Source organism: Lipophrys pholis (assembly GCF_963383615.2).
Source record: "Lipophrys pholis genome assembly, chromosome: 11".
Classification (NCBI taxonomy): Eukaryota; Metazoa; Chordata; class Actinopteri; order Blenniiformes; family Blenniidae; genus Lipophrys; species Lipophrys pholis.
In genome coordinates this window covers 370726-392783 of record NC_137631.1, presented here as the reverse complement: position 1 = coordinate 392783, position 22058 = coordinate 370726, and the positions used below count along the sequence as shown (strand labels likewise).

Genomic DNA, 22058 nt, shown 5'->3' with positions numbered 1-22058 from the left:
CTCCTCCTGCTCCTCTTCCTCCTCCTGCTGCTCCTGCTCCTCCTCCTCCTCCTGCTCCTGCTCCCCCTGCTCCTCCTGCTCCTCCTGCTCCTCCTCCTCCTCCTCCTGCTGCTCCTCCTCCTGCTCCTCCTGCTGCTCCTCCTGCTCCTCTTCCTCCTCCTGCTGCTCCTCCTCCTCCTCCTCCTCCTCCTCCTATCACACAAAGAGCCAGAAGAGAACCTGCAGATGAGGAGCAGCAGTCAGAAGAGCTGCTGAGTTCTTCCTTCTGTTCTGTGACAATTTGATTACATTTAAAACTACAGAAACAGAAAAGTTTAGAATTCAAACACGGTTGAAAAATGATGTTGTGATTTCACTGAACGCAGATGATCTTCATCTTGTCACGATTTTAAAATCATGCATGTGTTGTGATTTCAGCCTCACACGGGGCACCAATGATGCCTGGTTTTGGCAGCTTGGCTATCGATAATGATCATTCATTTTCAAAGATAATTATTAATTATATTATTGAAAGTGTAATCTGATCTGTATCAGAGAGCGCCACCTATTGAATAAGATATGGAATGTCATCCCATGAGAATTTGATGGCAGAAAAGTTTGGAATTCAAACACCATTCAAAAATGACATGAAGTAAACTATGAAATTAGAACTCTAGAAGAAGCATGAGAAGAATTGTAACTTTGTCAAAGTTCTGGATTTACACTTCTAGAATGTGTAGGCCTTCCAGAATATGTGAAAAATCCAGAATATGTGAGTCGTGGAACTTGTCAGCGTTCGACTGTTCAACTACTTTCTCCCATCTTCTGCTCTGCCGTGTTAACTTCTGGGATTCAGAGTAATAGCTACAGGTTTTGGAACGTTCACTTGGACATTCACCTGAAGACTGGTAAACCAGAGAAAGTGTCCCTTGAGTGCCCCTTGTGGTGAGGAGGATCACTGTGGATCAAGAATCGTGGACTGTGATTGGCCAGAGAAGGCCGGAGGTGGCTCAAGGGTCAGAGGAAGTGCCATGGAGAAGGACCGCCTCTTGAGGATATATGTTTGATGTGTTCATGTTTGAATCTGCCTCTTTTATTCCCCATAAAGCCCATATGACCTCCTGGGGACTATTTCTTCATAAGCATCATAAGCGTGTGCAGCTATGGAAGCATGTCAGGAAAGGTCAAATCATCACCATGTGACTTCCTGAGTGATTCCAAACGATGTGAAAATATCTCCCCACAGTAAAACCTGCACGTCAACATCTCTCTTTAACCTGCAGAACAAGAAGAGCAAGGCTTTCAGAGGTAAACCTGCTTGTAGCACCGCATTGTGGAATGATAGTGCAATATGTGATGTAATACTTGTTACATATGAGATCAGTTAGTGCCACTGAGTACATTTTACCATTTCACCTGAATTTTGTAATAACAATCTGGTTTCATTTACAATCTGGCTTCATTTCTTCAAATAACAAGAAATTGCAGGTGGAAATACTGATTGTATTGTTTGTAACTTTAAACCAGGTTGAACCTTTTAGATTTGTAAAGTCCTGATTCTACCGTTGCTGTGTTGGCAGAACATGAAGAGATCAAAGAGTGACATGATTCTGGTCCAACTGATCCTAATATTTTCTCATTATGGAACCTAGAACCATGTCTCCGGATAAAGTTTATTACAGAATTACTACACCTTCAAAAAGTGGAAACACACATTTTGTAATAACTGTTGTAATATGTAACAAGAAAAGATTACATAACGAGTTGAAAATGTATTACATTACATATTGCAGTATTATTACATAACTTGAAATTGAAAGTGTATTCCATTATTACATATTGCAGTATTACCCCATAATGCGGTGCGACACTGTTTGAAAGGGAATCAAGAATGAAATGAAAGAAGCTGAAATGAAATCAGAAGAACACGCTGGAAGGAGAACTGAAGCGTCTGAGTGTAAAAAAAAAAGAAGCACAATATAAGTTTGATGTATTATTATTATTATTATTATTATTATTATTATTATTATTATAAGAGCAGTGTGGTTGGGAGCCCCTGAGCAGCCATAGAGAAACAAATCAGAAGTAAAGCATGTGAATACATAAAATGATAAAACTCATCTTGGCCCAAAATCAGGGGAAGCAAATCTCCTGAGCTGAAATGTGTCCTGCTGAACTGAAGCTTTAATAGTTACTGCTAAACCTGACAACAGGTATTCCTTCATTCTCAGGAAGTACTGTGGTTTGGAGGAGAGTACAGCGTCTGGCCTGCAGGAAAAGACTGGGTCCAGGACCAGAAGGTGAAGTCAGTTCAGATGAGCAGCGACAACACAACGATTCTCTGAATTCTGCTGCTGCAGACGTTTTCTTCAGAGTATCAGCAGATTGTGGCCGGAGTACATCCAACACACCACAAGGTGGCGACACCGCTGCACTAAACCACAAACCACCAGAACATTAAAAGTCCCGTAGTGCAGCTCGGCCATCGCTGCAGTCTAACAAGGTGGAACCAGATCAATTCATTTCATTAATGTTATTAACAGGTTATTAACAGGTTATTAACACGTTATTAACACGTTATTAACACGTTATTAACACGTTATTAACACGTTATTAACACGTTATTAACACGTTATTAACAGGTTATTAACACGTTATTAACAGGTTACACTGAGTTACTGTCGCACTACCGCACCTTAAACCCTTTTACTTTCTGTCGGGTTGGGGTTAGTCTGTGATGCTTTAAAACCACCATTGGTGCTGAAAGCAACAGCTGCTTCCGACTCTGGGAACCAATGGACTCCTGACATCAAGACGTTTGACTGATTTTAGTAATAATTAGTAAAACATTTACTAAAGTAACATTTCTAATCAATTCAATTCTGTTTTAAAAACTGGTTTCTGCCAAAGTGAAGCCCCGTCTCTGACACAAGAACTGTGAGGGAGTCCTTCATGTCTTCATGTCTTCCAGACTGGACTACGGTCCCTCCCTCTACATCGGTCTTGACCAGTCGTCCCTCCGTCTCTCCGTCCCTCCGTCCCTCCAGCTCTTACAAAATGCTGCTGCCCGACTTCTAACAGGGTCTAAGGAACCAGAGAACCCCAGCTGAGCCTCCCTCCACTGGCTTCCTGTTCTGAAGACTTTACTATTGGTTTTTAAAGTATTAAATGAGTTGGTACTGTCTTATTGGTCCATCTTCTACATGTTCACACTCCTGTTTATCGCTGAGCTCAGCAAACCACATGGTCCTTGTTGTACCCAGATCCAGACTGGAAGGTGGAGGTGACGGAGCCTTCTCCATGGCTGCTCCCCGTCTGTGGAACCGTTAACTCTCCACATCAGAACCACTCCGTCTCTTGAGTCCTTCAAGTGTCCACTCAGGACACGCATGTTCTCACTGGCTTTTAACTGTAATCGAGTACTGTGGTACTGTGGCATGGTCTTTACCCTGTTTTTAAGTCAGTTTACTTTGATCTTTACTCACTCTTACCATGTTTTATACTCATTGTTTTATTTTTAGATTATTATTACTTATAAATGTGAAGCCCTTTGATCAACCTCGGCTGTTCAAATCTGCAATAGAACTAAAGTTGGACTGGATAAATCAATAAAACAAACTATCCTGTTTTTGATGTTCTCTCTGGAACTCAATCTTAAACATTTTTCAAGGAGAACCCCCTCCCCCCATCCTCTTCCTCCTCCTCCCCTCCCTCTTCCTCCCCCCTCCCCCGTCCCTCCTCCTCTTCCTCCCCCCTCTCCTCCTCCCCTCTCCTCCCTCTTCCTCCCCCCCTCCTCTTCCTCCCTTCCCCCCCCCCTTCTCCTCCTCCCCCCTCTCCTCCTCCCCCCCTCCTCTTCCTCCCTTCCTCCTCCTCCCCCTCTTCCTCCCCCCTCCTCCTCTTCCCCCCTCCTCCCCTCCTCTTCATCCTTCTCCCCCCCCCTCCTGTAAACGCAGTTTTAGATGTTTGATCTTAACATGTTTGTAATTTACCCTTAATAAACTTAATTGGTAGCAGAAGTTTGATAGAAATGCTGGATTGAACCCTCTGGCTCTGTTTTGTCCTCCGTCGCTCTTCTTCTGTCGCCTGTTTCACATTTTCCTTCAGCTGCTTCGTCTCCAAACATCTTCCTCATCGACTCTTTGGTTTAGTTCCGTCACTTTTAATCACTTTCATCCTGAAGTTCTGCAGATTTAAACAGTTTGAAATGTGTGGGATACAGAAGATGTATTTGGAGGTGAGGGAGCTGGAATCCAGAAGCAGAGTCTCTGTTTGTTGTTCGCAGTGGGACAATGAAAAAGACTCACATGAAGACTTTCAAAGACTTGATCCCAGGATCCCAGAACTCCTTCCAGTCCAGACGCCGCACCGCATCTGCACAATAAACCTAAAACAGCAGGAGTTCGACAACAATTTGAAATAAAAAACTACATTTCACTCCAGCAGGACCAGTGACCGATGAAAACGAGGACGTAATGATGGACAGATGAAGCCAGTTTGAGGCTGAGCATTTTCAAAAAGTTGCATTTTCAGTGATTCTGAGCAACTTTGTTCTGTAAACAGACTCAGAGTTTCTGCCTGTGACTCGATATCTCTGATAAATAAATGATAGAACATTCATTCACACCTTGAAGTTCCTTTTCACACTTTGCAATGAAGGAAGCGATCGATGTTCAGCTCATTTACATCTTCAAACTTTAAACTTTTCACAGCAAAACGACTCCAGACTAGTTTCTAACATGAAGTCAACTTCCTCCTAAATGACCTCAGTTTAAGGTTTTATTACATTATTAATTATTAACAGACTGTTGCACACAATATGTCAAAATCTAATGTGTGGCAACAAGAACGGAACACTCGAGGACTTTCAGTTTAAAACTAGGACTTTTATTTTGAAACAGACACACAATTCAGTTTTTTTACTTCAACTTTATCACAGTTTCTAAATCCACATTCAAAGAAAAGAGTTTCACAGTTCCTGGTATGAACAGATGGATATAAATATCACAAGTAGTTTAATCTCTCCGTAAAGAAACAAATCAACGGGATTCAACTACGAAACGCTCCGAAGCTCCGTCACTGTTAAACTACCAACTACCAACTACAAGTCATTTAGTAAATCAACCAACACATACAATGATGGACAAACATGAATAAGGAGAAGAAGCACATTCACGCTCAGTCTCATCTTCATTCCCGTCACGGAGAAACGCTTCAGGAGCCGCGACACACGGGGAGGTTAGCGGCGGCGGCGGCGGCGGCGGCGGCGGCAGGAAATCCTAAAGTCTTGAAAGCTTCAGTAAAATCTAAATTCCACTTTCAGGCCCTTTAACACAACATTTCAAGTGGAAACGCATCGTTTTCCATTTTGGATGAGTTTCACGTTCACACAGCAACGTTTTGAAAGATGTCCGTTTCCATGGAAACAGCAGAAACATTGTCGTTTTCATGTTGGGCCACTAGAGGGTGCTCTTGTTTGTTTTGTAACACAACCAAACAACTTTAAACATTAACAATGGCGCCAGAACGGCTTCCTGCGGCCGTCGTGAGCATGACCAGAAGCTGCGTATCACAAAAGTTTCCCTCTGTTTTCAAAAATCTGTGCTTTCAGTGACTCCGAGCACCGTTGCCACGGAAACTGACACCCAAAACACTACGTCAATTTTACGCATTCACTTGAAAACGTCGTCAACTTGGCCTGGAAGTCACGGTTTCATTGTGAACTCGATATCGTCACTTTAAATCACAAATGTTAAATTTCCACTTGAAACTCAACATCTAATGTTTAACAAGATTATTGAATCTGAGTCTTTGGAAGGGAATTTTAAAAAAGCTTGACGTTCAACATCAAGCTTTAAGATAAAAATGTCAAATTTGAGCTTCAAGTTTATTTTATATTTTGACTTGAAACTCAAATGAAGAGAGGAAAGAACATTCTGGACCCCGTGGAACCAAACTAGAAGGCAACACTGAGAAATATTGAGTTTGGTTTCTTAAAGTCGAAAACTACGTTTTTCTATGAAGTATTTCACTGAGTACCTTCATGCACTCGTCACAACAAGGAAGGGAGTTAAAAAAACACAAGTGTGTTTTCATTGTCTTGTAATTTGATGTGAATAAATCTAAATTAAAGATGAATTCTGTTTCTATGAGAGGGTTTGACGACAGTGTTGCTGTGATGTTGACAAAATCAGTTATTTAAAGATAAAATAATATTATTATAATAGAATGGAAAAACTTTTACCAAAGAAAACTACGCAATATGAGAAAAGTCACTGTGTTTGGTTTTATGACAATTATCTGCCAACATTAGCCAAGTGTACCGTCCTGTAATACCAGTCCGTACCACATGTGGGCGCTGTGAGGAACTCTCCACTGCAGCAACAAGTCGTACACATCGAAGTCACGTTCAGATTCACAGACATTTTTCCAAACTATTTTTTTACCACCGTTGCATATATTTCTAATCATATTCCTTAACTTAATCATTTTACGTGTTATACGTGTGTTATACGTGTGTTATACGTGTGTTATACGTGTGTTATACGTGTGTTATACGTGTGTTATACGTGTGTTATCTGTAGTATAAAGTCTGGACACGCCGTCTGAAACTGTTTGAACTTCACGAGCTAGTCTCCGTTCTACGTAGGATAAACTCGGTGCTACAAAAATAAAAAGTCTGTTTTAATTAGATGATTATTTTTCATCGGGATGTTTTAGTTAAAATGATCGAAAATAACAAGAAGCTCCAAAGCTGATTCAGCAGCTGTTCTCCAGGTATGAGGAGCAGAAAAGAGGAACTAAAGAGTAAAAAGTGCTTTTGAGTAGAGCAGTCGCAGCTTCCAGCGCCATTTTAAGAAGAATTCTAAAGTCATAAACATCTGAAGAACATCAGCTCAGTGAAGAACAATTGATTTTTGTCTCCTTTGCTTCAGTAGTGGAGAACAAACCAGTGTCGCGGCGCTGCGAGCAGAACAAACCAGCGTCGCGGCGCTGCGAGAAGAACAAACCAGCGTCGCGGCGCTGCGAGCAGAACAAACCAGCGTCGCGGCGCTGCGAGAAGAACAAACCAGCGTCGCGGCGCTGTGAGCAGAACAAACCAGCGTCGCGGCGCTGCGAGAAGAACAAACCAGCGTCGCGGCGCTGCGAGAAGAACAAACCAGCGTCGCGGCGCTGCGAGCAGAACAAACCAGCGTCGCGGCGCTGCGAGAAGAACAAACCAGCCTTTATATTGGGAAACTGAGTATTTCTACTTAGTGCTTGATTTGCTGTGAGTTGGGTCTTTGTGGGTCTTTGTGGGTCTTTGTGGGTCTTTGTGGGTCTTTGTGGAACCCGTTCCTGTTTCTCTTCAAGCCTTCCTGGCGGCGCTCCCTCTGTTCCTACGATGCGTCGTCAGTCTGTGGAAACGTTGGCGGTTCCTGCGGAGCCGCTAGTCCTGGCCGGGCCGCTGCGTCTTGGTGGGCAACCAGCTGAACTGGTACGGCTCCCGAGGCGCCAGCAGGTCCACGTCCAGCCTCTTCTGCTCCTGGTCGCTGCTCACCGTCCGGTAGCCCAGCAGCGACATGGCGCCCTGGCACACTCTCTGGACCCGCCTCACCTTCTCGTGAGGCAGCGACGTCCGCCACGCCTGCGAGACGTCGGCGGCGTTTCGCGAGGTGATGTCGAAGGCCTCCTTCTTGGAGCCCTTGCCCTTCCCGTGTGTGACCTTGTAGATCCACTGGCCCAGCTGCACCGTCATCTCCAGACCCACGAAGCGGAACACGGCCCGGATCTCCTCCAGCGGGTTTCGCGCCAGGTCCTCATAGCGGAGCATTTTGTAGCGCCCCTTCAGAAACGGCGGCGGCTTCTCCAGGGCCCGCTCGTTGATGCGCACGTGGCTGCGGCAGATCTCCTGCATCACCTGGTACTGCGCCTCGGCGGCCGGGACGCTGCGCTGCTCCAACAGGATGGCGTTGTCTCGCATGAAGGCTTTGGCCGACGCCTCTCGGGACCGCATCACGGCCCGCGGGTCTCGGACCAGGTGGACGATGCGGACGTCGAGGGCGGGGTCCTGGAGGAGCGGGTAAAGGGATTCCAGCTCGAAGAAGCGCACCTCCTTCAGCACCACGTGGCTGTAGGTGGAGCAGGCCTCCTGCGCCCCCTGCAGGCCCTGAGCGTCGCAGCGCTGCAAGCAGTGCGTCTGGTTGCTCAGCTGGTTGCGCGGCGTGAGCGGGCAGGCCGGTGGCGAGCACAGCGCCCTGCTGTGGCTCCACATGAATAGCGAGGACACGTTGTGGTTGTCCGGCAGGTAGGCCTCCATCACCGACAGGTCGCACTGGAAGACGCTGCGCAGCAGGTCTCGTACCGCCATCCGCAGCGAGCGGGCGCCGGGCTTCTGCAGCCGCGTCCAGACGTGCCACGCCGGCTCCATCAGGTAGAACACCGACGGGTGCTGGCTGAACGCCTGGCCCAGGAAGGACGAGCCCGACCGCCACGACGACAGCAGTACCACGTGAACTTTACCGTTGGAGGGGGCGGAGCCACAGGGGGTGAGCTGGACGTACCAGCTGCAGAAGAGCACCACCGTCGCCCCCTGCAGGATGACCAGGAAGATCATGGTGCTGAGGTTCACTCTGCAGCGCAGCATCATGGCGGAGGATCTGGTTCCTCCTGCAGAGACGCAGAAAGACAAAGGAAGGAGCTTGACTGACGGACCTGCAGCAGGTGGTGACGGAGGCAGGAGCACCATCAACAGACACGACCACCAAGAGCAAACGTTATGGTAACGTTATGGAAACGTTTTAGTTTCCGTTATGGAAATGTTTTAGTTACCGTTATGGAAATGTTTTAGTTTCCGTTATGGAAATGTTTTAGTTACCGTTATGGAAATGTTTTAGTTACCGTTATGAGGGATAATAAGAAGGATGATCTGCGAAGTGGTAAGACATCTTCTGGGCACATCCTACAGGCTGAATACTGACGCTCTGACGACTCGTCATCCTGACAACGCTGCTCATTGTTCTCAAGTTGCGTTGCTGCTCTGACCTGTTCACTGTTGCCATGACGACTACACACCACGTGACAACAGCGGTTGTTGTGACGTGCACGAAGGTGACATTATATCCAGGCTGTAATGTCAGCAAATTACAGTAAAACAAACAGTTTGCTGATCCTGTGTGAATGCACTACAGGAAGCACAGACGTGGGAGTACTTCACTACTTACCAATGGTCCCTCGGTGATACTAATCTAGGTGATACTAATCTAAGTGATGCTAATCTAGGTGATGCTAATCTAGGATTACTTATCCTGTGTGAATAGGGCAAGAGTTAACAAAATTATTTTCTTTTAATATCGATCAAAAGTGACTGAAGTCTCAAAAAAATAGGCTCCAATTATGAAAACAAGAAAGTGAATCTTTTAAACTAGAAGCGAAGTGATGAAGCCGTTGTTCTTGATAGGAAGAGATTAATCCCCTCAGCTGCTCTAGGCCTAGACTGCTGAGGGGATTTCCTCTCTCCCGTTAAAGGGAGGAACTCTACATTTGGAGCTTCTGTTTCTTGTCTTTCTTTCTTTCTCTCTGTGTAACAACATTACTGGAGCCACCAGATCCTGACAGGAGGGGAGCAGGATCCAGGGGATCAGACCCAAGACTCCCAGAGTGGAGTTACCACGGTCCTACTACCCAACCCCCCCACAGCACCGGGACCCCCCCACAGCACCAGGACCCCACCACAGCACCGGGACCCCCCCACAGCACCGGGACCCCCCCACAGCACCAGGACCCCACCGCAACGGCACGGCCCTTAAACTCCAGACTGAGACCGGTCAAGGCGGATGCCCCCCCCCCTCCCTGAGTCTAGGCTCCGCCCTTCCAGAGTCTAGGCTCCCCCCTCCCTGAGTCTAGGCTCCGCCCTTCCAGAGTCTAGGCTCCGCCCCCTTTCTTCCTGAAGAGGGACTTCTTATGAACTGTTCTTCCTGAGAGGGAGTTCTTCCTGGTTTCCACTGTTGCTTGTTCCATCTGCTGCTCTGGAAGGTTTAGTTGGGTTCTGTTGTTCTCTATCATTGTAAGAGGTTCTGGAAGGTTTAGTTGGGTTCTGTTGTTCTCTATCATTGTAAGAGGTTCTGGAAGGTTTAGTTGGGTTCTGTTGTTCTCTATCATTGTAAGAGGTTCTGGAAGGTTTAGTTGGGTTCTGTTGTTCTCTATCATTGTAAGAGGTTCTGAGATGTTGGTTGATGTGATTTAGAGCTTTACAAAGAAAACTGAATTGAACTGAATTGAATCGAAGGACATCTAAACTAAACTAAACCTTTAGAGGAAGCTTGGAAACAGCCATCCTACAAAATCCAAAACCTTAAATTAAGAAACAAAATGTGATTCCATCCAACTTTTGTAAAGAAAGGAAAGTTCTACAAGCTGAAACAAGACAGTGATTATCACGTTTAATCTATAAACAACTTGAGCTCACACACATAGATCAGATCCCACCAGAAGAGAAACCACTTCCACAGAGAGCAAGTTAAGTTGTTCAACTAGTTAACGTGGATGATCTCATGTCTCAATAGGAGGGAAGCTTCAGATCATAAATGGATTTTCAATTGACTCTACTTTAATAATTACCTTTATTTACATTTGATGTAACTAAACAAATGAGCAAAATATTGTTTAGTGATGATGGATGGATGGATGGATGGATGGATGGATGGATGGATGGATGGATGGATGGATGGATGGATGGATGGATGGAGCATCTAAAATAAAGTCCACAGGAGTCAGAAAGCAGCTCTAGAACCAGTCTTGTTTTCATTCACATTCCCACCAACAAGTTCCAGGTGAGGAGTTCCTCCTAATGAAGAAAAGCTTGAAACAGCGTTAGATCCTAAACTATCTGTCCTCACATGTTGCCGTCTGCTGCACGGGGATGGAAAGAGACCAACCCTATGACGGCAAATATGGTGCATAAAGCTGCCTGAAGCCAAGGATTTATGATGGTGTGGACTCCTCATGTGCACATGGTTCGGATGTAAACCGACACATGTTCAGGCAGAAGCAGAGACTTTATAAATCACATGGTCCTGCAATGCAGCCACGTCGGGTCCAGTGAGAACAAACCCAGTGACTCCAAGTGGAGGAAGGCCTCTTCTACGTCATATGCATGGAAATTCACTGGCTGGAAAAGCATTGCATTAATGCACCTGAGTCCAAAACCTGGTCTAAAACTAGTGTCAAACCAGTTTTAATCCAGAAACGAGTGTCAAACCAGGTTTAATCCAGAAGCGAGTGTAAAACCAGGTTTAATCCAGAAACTAGTGTAAAACCAGTTTTAATCCAGAAACTAGTGTAAAACCAGTTTTAATCCAGAAACGAGTGTAAAACCAGTTTTATTCCAGAAACGAGTGTAAAACCAGTTTTAATCCAGAAACTAGTGTAAAACCAGGTTTAATCCAGAAACTAGAGTAAAACCAGTTTTAATCCAGAAACGAGTGTAAAACCAGTTTTAATCCAGAAACGAGTGTAAAACCAGTTTTAATCCAGAAACGAGTGTAAAACCAGGTTTAATCCAGAAACTAGTGTAAAACCAGGTTTAATCCAGAAACGAGTGTAAAACCAGTTTTAATCCAGAAACTAGTGTAAAACCAGGTTTAATCCAGAAACGAGTGTAAAACCAGTTTTAATCCAGAAACTAGTGTAAAACCAGGTTTAATCCAGAAACTAGAGTAAAACCAGTTTTAATCCAGAAACGAGTGTAAAACCAGGTTTAATCCAGAAACTAGAGTAAAACCAGTTTTAATCCAGAAACTAGAGTAAAACCAGTTTTAATCCAGAAACGAGTGTAAAACCAGGTTTAATCCAGAAACTAGTGTAAAACCAGGTTTAATCCAGAAACTAGAGTAAAACCAGTTTTAATCCAGAAACGAGTGTAAAACCAGGTTTAATCCAGAAACGAGTGTAAAACCAGTTTTAATCCAGAAACTAGAGTAAAACCAGTTTTAATCCAGAAACGAGTGTAAAACCAGTTTTAATCCAGAAGCTAGTGTAAAACCAGTTTTAATCCAGAAACTAGAGCAAAACCAGTTTTAATCCAGAAACGAGTGTAAAACCAGGTTTAATCCAGAAACTAGAGTAAAACCAGTTTTAATCCAGAAACGAGTGTAAAACCAGGTTTAATCCAGAAACTAGAGTAAAACCAGTTTTAATCCAGAAACGAGTGTAAAACCAGGTTTAATCCAGAAACGAGTGTAAAACCAGTTTTAATCCAGAAACTAGTGTAAAACCAGGTTTAATCCAGAAACTAGAGTAAAACCAGTTTTAATCCAGAAACGAGTGTAAAACCAGGTTTAATCCAGAAACTAGAGTAAAACCAGTTTTAATCCAGAAACGAGTGTAAAACCAGGTTTAATCCAGAAGCGAGTGTAAAACCAGGTTTAATCCAGAAACTAGTGTAAAACCAGGTTTAATCCAGAAACTAGAGTAAAACCAGTTTTAATCCAGAAACGAGTGTAAAACCAGGTTTAATCCAGAAACTAGAGTAAAACCAGTTTTAATCCAGAAACTAGAGTAAAACCAGTTTTAATCCAGAAACGAGTGTAAAACCAGTTTTAATCCAGAAGCTAGTGTAAAACCAGGTTTAATCCAGAAACGAGTGTAAAACCAGTTTTATTCCAGAAACGAGTGTAAAACCAGTTTTAATCCAGAAACTAGTGTAAAACCAGGTTTAATCCAGAAACTAGAGTAAAACCAGTTTTAATCCAGAAACGAGTGTAAAACCAGTTTTAATCCAGAAACTAGTGTAAAACCAGTTTTATTCCAGAAACGAGTGTAAAACCAGTTTTATTCCAGAAACGAGTGTAAAACCAGTTTTAATCCAGAAACTAGTGTAAAACCAGGTTTAATCCAGAAACTAGAGTAAAACCAGGTTTAATCCAGAAACGAGTGTAAAACCAGTTTTAATCCAGAAACTAGTGTAAAACCAGTTTTAATCCAGAAACGAGTGTAAAACCAGTTTTAATCCAGAAACTAGTGTAAAACCAGGTTTAATCCAGAAACTAGAGTAAAACCAGTTTTAATCCAGAAACGAGTGTAAAACCAGTTTTAATCCAGAAACTAGTGTAAAACCAGGTTTAATCCAGAAACGAGTGTAAAACCAGTTTTAATCCAGAAACTAGTGTAAAACCAGGTTTAATCCAGAAACTAGTGTAAAACCAGTTTTACTCCAGAAACTAGTGTAAAACCAGTTTTATTCCAGAAACGAGTGTAAAACCAGTTTTAATCCAGAAACTAGTGTAAAACCAGGTTTAATCCAGAAACTAGAGTAAAACCAGTTTTAATCCAGAAACGAGTGTAAAACCAGTTTTAATCCAGAAACGAGTGTAAAACCAGTTTTATTCCAGAAACGAGTGTAAAACCAGTTTTATTCCAGAAACGAGTGTAAAACCAGTTTTAATCCAGAAACTAGTGTAAAACCAGGTTTAATCCAGAAACTAGAGTAAAACCAGTTTTAATCCAGAAACGAGTGTAAAACCAGTTTTAATCCAGAAACGAGTGTAAAACCAGTTTTAATCCAGAAACTAGTGTAAAACCAGTTTTAATCCAGAAACTAGTGTAAAACCAGTTTTAATCCAGAAACTAGTGTAAAACCAGTTTTAATCCAGAAACTAGTGTAAAACCAGGTTTAATCCAGAAACTAGAGTAAAACCAGTTTTAATCCAGAAACGAGTGTAAAACCAGTTTTAATCCAGAAACTAGTGTAAAACCAGGTTTAATCCAGAAACGAGTGTAAAACCAGTTTTAATCCATAAACTAGTGTAAAACCAGGTTTAATCCAGAAACTAGAGTAAAACCAGTTTTAATCCAGAAACGAGTGTAAAACCAGGTTTAATCCAGAAACTAGAGTAAAACCAGTTTTAATCCAGAAACGAGTGTAAAACCAGGTTTAATCCAGAAGCGAGTGTAAAACCAGGTTTAATCCAGAAACTAGTGTAAAACCAGGTTTAATCCAGAAACTAGAGTAAAACCAGTTTTAATCCAGAAACGAGTGTAAAACCAGGTTTAATCCAGAAACTAGAGTAAAACCAGTTTTAATCCAGAAACTAGAGTAAAACCAGTTTTAATCCAGAAACGAGTGTAAAACCAGTTTTAATCCAGAAGCTAGTGTAAAACCAGGTTTAATCCAGAAACGAGTGTAAAACCAGTTTTAATCCAGAAACGAGTGTAAAACCAGGTTTAATCCAGAAACTAGAGTAAAACCAGTTTTAATCCAGAAACTAGAGTAAAACCAGTTTTAATCCAGAAACGAGTGTAAAACCAGTTTTAATCCAGAAGCTAGTGTAAAACCAGGTTCAAACAGCTGTGGTCCAATGCAGGTCTAAAACCAACACAACCTGAACCTCCAGCAGAGAGAGAGAGCCGTTTGAAACTGGTCTAGTTCTTCTGTGAATAAGAAGCTTAATGAGGACGGTCCCGGGTTCAACAAAGAAAACCCTTTGGAAGCAGTTCAACAGGAATATAAACCCAAATCTAAAGCTACTGCAGACCTAGAGGATACCCACATGGAATCTGGTCCACAACTAGTCTAAAACAGATATAAGCTGGTGTAACACCAAGTCTAGAACCTCATTTAATAACTAGTGTAAAACCAACTCTAAAAGGAGTTTAAAACTAATTCTAAAAGTGGCCCAAGATAAAACCACGTCTAAAACAATAGTCCTAAAGTCCTAAAAACAGATTCTAAGCCAAGTGTAAAAGTGTAAAACTACTAAAATATACTGAAATGTATTGCATCAGTATTAGGAGATCCACATCCAAACAGAAGATTGACTGAACTGTGACAGAGGATCTGTACTTTCATCGTCGCCTTCACACTTTGGAAAATTCAAAAAGATGCAATAATAAGTATGAAAGAAAAGTGATGATTCTTACTCGTTTAAATGTGATTGGCTGTCGTGAGGAAAGTCACCAAACTTCTACTGTTCTGGTGGGACGTGAGAATCCAACCCAATAAAACTCAGTCCAGTCACAGCTGGGATGGACTGGTGGCGAGAGAAAGAGCACTGTTATTTAGAACAACCAGTTCTAAAGCACAAGACGTGACCATCATCTAAAGAAGAGAGTGTGTGTGTGTGTGTGTGTGTGTGTGTGTGTGTGTGTGTGTGTGTGTGTGTGTGTGTGTGTGTGTGTGTGTGTGTGTGTGTGTGTGTGTGTGTGTGTGCTGGGTTGTCGGAGGGTGGTGTGCAGCTGCAGAGCACTTTGTGAAAGATAAATAAACTCCTGAAACAATCCCAGGTTTTCCCTCCGTCCACAACGAGCAGTCGGAGGCTTTTCCTCCGTCACTTCGTTCCCCAGAACTCCAGGCAGACTCTCCACTGCGCTGCAGGTGGAGGCGGATATGAAACCAGAGCTGCTATTGAGACAGAACGCTGCTCTCAGGACAATGGGACGGTCCACTGCCTCGTCACTATGGAAGGAGTCTTCCTGCATTAATCCAAAGTGTGAAACAGAAAGAATCAGAACACATCATGTCTTCATTGAATAACTAATCCGGAGGTAATGATTACAGAGATTACAGAGATTACAGAGATTACAGACATGAAAGGCTGCTTGATTTGTTGAGAACGACTTCTGTGCCAATAGAAGGAGGAAGTTAAAGAGTACTCCTTCTGTCAATAAAGTAATAAAGTACTTGTTAGAGTCACCTTCAGGTCCATGGAGCGTCAGACTCTCAGTCTCAAGGTAGAGGGTCCGTGTCCCATCTCAAGGTAGAGGGTTTGTGTCACATCTCAAGGTAGAGCGTCAGACTCTCAGTCTCAAGGTAGAGGGTCCGTGTCCCATCTCAAGGTAGAGGGTTTGTGTCACATCTCAAGGTAGAGCGTCAGACTCTCAGTCTCAAGGTAGAGGGTCCGTGTCCCATCTCAAGGTAGAGGGTTCATGTCCCATCTCAAGGTAGAGCGTCAGACTCTCAGTCTCAAGGTAGAGGGTCCGTGTCCCATCTCAAGGTAGAGGGTTTGTGTCACATCTCAAGGTAGAGCGTCAGACTCTCAGTCTCAAGGTAGAGGGTCCGTGTCCCATCTCAAGGTAGAGGGTCCGTGTCCCATCTCAAGGTAGAGGGTTTGTGTCACATCTCAAGGTAGAGCGTCAGACTCTCAGTCTCAAGGTAGAGGGTCCGTGTCCCATCTCAAGGTAGAGGGTTTGTGTCCCATCTCAAGGTAGAGGGTTTGTGTCACATCTCAAGGTAGAGCGTCAGACTCTCAGTCTCAAGGTAGAGGGTCCGTGTCCCATCTCAAGGTAGAGGGTTTGTGTCCCACGTCGGGTGCCACTTTCCTGAGGGCTCTCCACCTTCCTGGGGGCTCTCCACCTTCCTGGGGGCTCTCCACCTTCCTGAGGGCTCTCTCCACCTTCCTGGGGGCTCTCCACCTTCCTGAGGGCTCTCCACCTTCCTGGGGGCTCTCCACCTTCCTGGGGGCTCTCCACCTTCCTGAGGGCTCTCCACCTTCCTGGGGGCTCTCCACCTTCCTGGGGGCTCTCCACCTTCCTGGGGGCTCTCTCCACCTTCCTGAGGGCTCTCCACCTTCCTGGGGGCTCTCTCCACCTTCCTGAGGGCTCTCCACCTTCCTGGGGGCTCTCCACCTTCCTGGGCTCTCTCCACCTTCCTGAGGGCTCTCCACCTTCCTGAGGGCTCTCCACCTGCAGGAAGGTTCTTAAAGGTGCAATGTGATCTGGGTGACGGTGCTCAGACTGACACCACCACCACCCGGGAACAGATAAGAGGGAGGGAGGGAGGGAGGGAGGGAGGGAGGGAGGGAGGGAGGGAGGGATATTAATATTCTCAGGACTCGAGGCCACGGTGGAAACGGAGACAACAAGAGACTCAGGAAACTTCAGATCCTTCAAGAAAAGTACCTGGAACTGGAACCTGGTACTTCTGGTCAAAATGTGGATATCAAAGAAAGGCAGCCCTAAACCATGATGCTCCCTCCACCATACCTCATCATTAGGAGGTTTTTAAGCCTCTTGTGATTCTCGTGCTGCTCGGTCCACTGATGTGTTACTCTTAAACACTTCACTCATCTTTTCCCCAGTACTGCAGTACTGAGATACTCTTTGACCACCTTCAGAGGTGCAGCAATGATTTTGAAAGCAGTGCCTTCCTCCCTGGACACTTTGGGGGGCAGAGACTCAGTGGGTTGGGTAGGTCATCCTCCAATGAGGTTGCTGGTTCAATCCCAGATGTTACCGTCCATGTGATAATCTGTGATAATCTGTGATAATCTGTGATGATCTGTGATGATCTGTGATGATCTGTGATGAAGAGTGTGGACACTGCTCACGCCTAAAAAATGTTCAATATAAGCAAAGTTCCTTTACATTTCAGATTTAATGCTCCCAGAGTGATATAATCCAGTGCAGGTGAGTCTTTTCACTCTTCAGCCTGTAACTCTACGGTTGTCCTGCATGGCGTCTCTGCTGTTTTGTTCCATCTTAGATTAGATGAACCTTCATTAGTCCCACAGAGCGGCCGCCACAGAGCGGTCGGCACAGAGCGGCCGCCACAGAGCGGTCGGCACAGAGCGGCCGCCACAGAGCGGTCGTCACAGAGCGGTCGACACAGAGCGGTTGACACAGACATGATAAAGTGTCTTTATGGGGGAAAGGTGAAGGTTATCAGAATGAACTGTGTCTCTGAGGTTGACGCTCTACTTCACTCCTGCTTGTTGGAAATCCTTGACAGAGCAGACTAAAAGAATTCCTCTGGAACGGCTGGCGACTCTGTTTGTCATCAGCCTTTGTGATTTGATCTTATTCAGAGGGATCCTAATCTTTCACTCTCAGGAATGTGGTTTGGACGTCCCTGATGGGGACACGTTGAGCCCAGAGGGTCGGATGGACTCGGTCCAATAAAACATCTGGAGGGTCACTCAGTCATCGCTCACCTGCAAAGATATGGAGGAAGTTCTTATTCCGGTCGTTTGTTTCAGCCTTATCGGGACGAAGCTGCCAGTTTGTGATGAAATATTAACTTTTTAAAATGTATTGATCTGGACAGAGTGTTTGGACCAATGGAAGACTGGGCCGATGTGTGGAGACACTTTCAGATGATGTCCTGGGATCTCAGAAGGTTTCCTGGATCTTACTGGAGCCCTAACTAACACTGCGACCTGCTGATGTGTGCGATGGATTAAGGAACACTGAAACCTTTTCCATGGTCATCACTTCAAACTGACAGATAAAGTCTCAGTTTGACACGTTAAGAGACAATTTGTCCTTTTGCCATAAAGTGGATGTACCTGGAGGACTCAGGATGTTTAAATCTCTTCAAGCTCTTGAGACGGGAATCAGACTGTTACTCAGAATTGGACAGGAAGTACAGTCCTCTTCAATGGACGCATGACAGGAATGAGCAGGGTGTGAACCACGGGGGGGCTCAGCCCCCCTCAGTGAGACAGGAGCCCCCTTAAAACATGATTCCTGAAATTGTGGGGGGTCTCTAAAATATGCATTGTTTCCTATGCTATGTTTGTTTTCAGTTTTGTCATGGTCATGTGTAAAATGTGACTATTTTTATTTGTGCACTAGGGTGAATCTTCACTAGTTCACTTAATAAAGTTGCCGGCCTGCATGCAGTTCTTGTCCTCACCATTGAAGTGTGGGGGCGCTAGACTTAAACGTCACTTTAAATCAGACGGCCGCTCAATTTCAAACTGACAAAAAAGGAAACGTTGTATGACGGTGCTGAGGACTGGAATAGTTCTAATTCTGATGCTCATGCTTGTTTGGTGTCAATTATTGGTTTGTTGATGGTTGTTAAAGTATTTCAGAGGTTCTTTTCTGTACTTCTGTTCATGTGGACTTGATTCCCAGCAGAGTCGCACTTCCAGACAAGACGTTGATGCAACGTCCAGCAAATTCATACAAAAACTTTTATTGTGGCTTTTTGTGTCCAATCGTGTCCCTGAAGCCAGAATCAGGGACCAGTTTAGGCTCAGTGAGGAGGACAGGTCCGCTGTGGACTGGGTTTGTTTTGAGTCAGCAGTGAGTCAGCAGTGAGTCAGCAGTGAGTCAGCAGTGAGTCAGCAGTGAGTCAGCAGTGAATCAGCAGTTTCTAGCTCCTCCTTGATTTTCCTCATTTGAATATTGGATCATAGGAGCTGCATTCAGAATCTGCTGTGTCTCTGTGAGCTGGACTGGCTCCGCCCACACATGCCCATCTTGGGAAGAGGAGGAAGTACTTCCTCTTGTGGTGCCATGTGCCAGAGCAGAGCTGCCTAATTGTGGGAGGAGTCAAAGGGAGGGCCTACCTTTTAAAGCAAGAGTACGATTATTAACTTTAAGCTACTAGCAATACAGACTACTGATACGAGTACTTATTAAATACCATTAAACGATATGTAAAAGCTCTGCGTTACCGTGAACCACCTACACATAACCTGTGTCGACGCTACGCACACCTCCAATAGCTGTACTGTCTTCAGTACGCACAGCACAGTACGTAACATCGACCTCCACACTGCCCCCCAACGCTTTAGCATGTAGCATCGCTGGTGTGTGAGCCCCCCCAACGCTTTAGCATGTAGCATCGCTGGTGTGTGAGCCCCCCCAAGGCTTTAGCATGTAGCATCGCTGGTGTGTGAGCCCCCCCAACGCTTTAGCATGTAGCATCGCTGGTGTGTGAGCCCCCCCAACGCTTTAGCATGTAGCATCGCTGGTGTGTGAGCCCCCCCCCCCCAACGCTTTAGCATGTAGCATCGCTGGTGTGTGAGCCCCCCCAAGGCTTTAGCATGTAGCATCGTTGGTGTGTGAACCCCCCTCAACGCTTTAGCATGTAGCATCGCTGGTGAGTGAGCCCCCAAGGCTTCAGCATGTAGCATCGCTGGTGTGTGAGCCCCCAATGCTTTAGCATGTAGCATCGCTGGTGTGTGAGCCCCCCCCCCCCAACGCTTTAGCATGTAGCATCGCTGGTGTGTGAGCCCCCCCAAGGCTTTAGCATGTAGCATCGTTGGTGTGTGAGCCCCCCTCAACGCTTTAGCATGTAGCATCGCTGGTGAGTGAGCCCCCAAGGCTTCAGCATGTAGCATCGCTGGTGTGTGAACCCCCCCCCCCCCCCCCCCCCCCCAACGCTTTAGCATGTAGCATCGCTGGTGTGTGAACCCCCAACGCTTTAGCATGTAGCATCGCTGGTGTGTGAACCCCCAACGCTTTAGCATGTAGCATCGCTGGTGTGTGAACCCCCAACGCTTTAGCATGTAGCATCGCCCACTGAGAAGTTACCAGATACTGGTATCGGTGCATTTGTACTTTTAAACAAAGACACTAACTGAGTTTTCAGACCGACTTCAGATTACTATTGAATACTTGAGACTGAATCTCTGATAATCCTTCATGTTGACTCAGAGGAAATAAGATATATAGATATTAGGCGGAATTTAAAGGACTTTTAAACATATTTTAGGGTAATTCCAGTCCTAAATGTACTTGAATTTTGAGTTTTATTCCCCCTCCTTGTATATTCACATATAAAATACAGCCTTTAACCAGCTTGGAAAGTACACTTATTAAAAACTACCTGCCTGTAGTTCATCAGGACACTTTCAGCAGGATCCTACTTCACCAGCTCCACTGGCAGAACCTTTGGTGATCAAATGTATAAAATCTGGATATAAAGTGTGAGGAGAGGGGAGGGAGAGGCTCGTGGTGCCCCGGGTACATGCTGTCCAGACCGGGGCTCAGAGGACCGGCTTACCGGGGTGCTGTGGAGCCCGGTGCCCCGGGTACATGCTGTCCAGACCGGGGCTCAGAGGACCGGCTTACCGGGGTGCTGTGGAGCCCGGTGCCCCGGGTACATGCTGTCCAGACCGGGGCTCAGAGGACCGGCTTACCGGGGTGCTGTGGAGCCCGGTGCCCCGGGTACATGCTGTCCAGACCGGGGCTCAGAGGACCGGCTTACCGGGGTGCTGTGGAGCCCGGTGCCCCGGGTACATGCTGTCCAGACCGGGGCTCAGAGGACCGGCTTACCGGGGTGCTCCAAACAAAGTCAGGAAAACTAAAGAAAAGTGGGGGTCTGGTTGTGAAAAGTTGTGAAAGTATTTCTAGTGAGTTCGGATCCAGATGGAGAAGCTCCCGCTCGGTTCGGGTCATAAAATGAACAACAAACAGGAAATAAATAGAAACGATGAGAAGCGAACAGACCCGTTCTTCATTTACACTCCAGTTTCCTAGTAAATAAACTCACCTGGAGCCTGGAGCCTGGAGCCTGGAGCCTGGAGCCTGGAGCCTGGAGCCTGGAGCCTGGAGCCTGGAGCCTGGAGCCTGGAGCCTGGAGCCTGGAGCCTGGAGCCTCCGTCCCCCGGTGCCCCGTCCCCCGGTGCTCGGTCTCCAGCTGCCGGGAGGAGAAACGCTCCTGCCGGCGGCCGCTTGCTTCCAAAGCGCCGCGTTGAGACGTGGCCAGAGGCGGTGGCTCCTCAGTAGGCTGGACCCCGGCTGCTCCTCCGAGATAGACCGAGGAGGGTGGAGCGGGGCGGGCAGGCGGGGGAGGAGTCGGGGGGGGGGGGGGGGACTGGGTCTCGGTCTCACCAGGTGGTGTAAATACTATTGGACGAGTATTAAAGTAGTTTTTAACTAGTTCCATAGTGGTGTTACACCAGATTGAGTTCTCATGTCAAAAGGCAGTTGGAGTTTTGGTTTCAGGAAGGTTCCCATCCCACAGCCACATGGAGGAAACTACGTCAGTTTGTTCTGGTTGATCTGGATTAGTTTAATTCTCATTTTGAACTGGTGCTGACTGGTTCAGCTGGTAGAGCAGATCGTGTTTCAGTCACAGAGCTGCAGGTCTGACCAGACAATATCACTCCACTCCAACTGGGCAATAGGTGGTGTAAGAACTAGAATAATCTATAAAAACGTATTTACTATGTGTAGTACATCCACCCCCATATTCTGGACATGTCCACCCTTATAGGCACCGTGTGCATATTTTTTATTATATTGTATTTTTATCAGCTTTGTTTTTAGTTCCTGCTATGTGTACTTCTTTCTCTGTACTATCCTGCTGTACCACTGCACATTTCTCCACATGTCAGATAAATAAAGGATATCTTATCTTATCTTATCTT

General features: G+C 45.4%; 1 protein-coding gene across 3 annotated transcripts; it reads right to left on the bottom strand.

Annotated features, from left to right (window-relative positions):
* Positions 1–4850: 4850 nt before the first annotated feature.
* On the bottom strand, positions 4851–21398 carry chst6 (carbohydrate sulfotransferase 6). 3 transcript variants are annotated; one of them, XM_080474628.1, is made up of 2 exons: positions 21179–21398; positions 4851–8625 (listed from the first exon to the last, which is right to left on the bottom strand). In XM_080474628.1, exon 2 carries the CDS (start codon positions 8603–8605, stop codon positions 7406–7408), a length of 1200 nt encoding a protein of 399 aa, XP_080330754.1. In that variant the 5' UTR covers positions 8606–8625; positions 21179–21398; the 3' UTR covers positions 4851–7405. The 3 variants fall into 3 exon arrangements, with proteins under 3 accessions (XP_080330754.1, XP_080330755.1, XP_080330756.1); XM_080474629.1 differs by having other exon boundaries at positions 21200–21398; XM_080474630.1 differs by lacking the exon at positions 21179–21398 and adding an exon at positions 14875–15008.
* Positions 21399–22058: the final 660 nt, after the last annotated feature.

Coding starts and splice junctions, on each gene's coding strand:
- chst6 (XM_080474628.1), bottom strand. CDS start 8,605: ATGATGCTGCGCTGCAGAGTGAACCTCAGCACCATGATCTTCCTGGTC.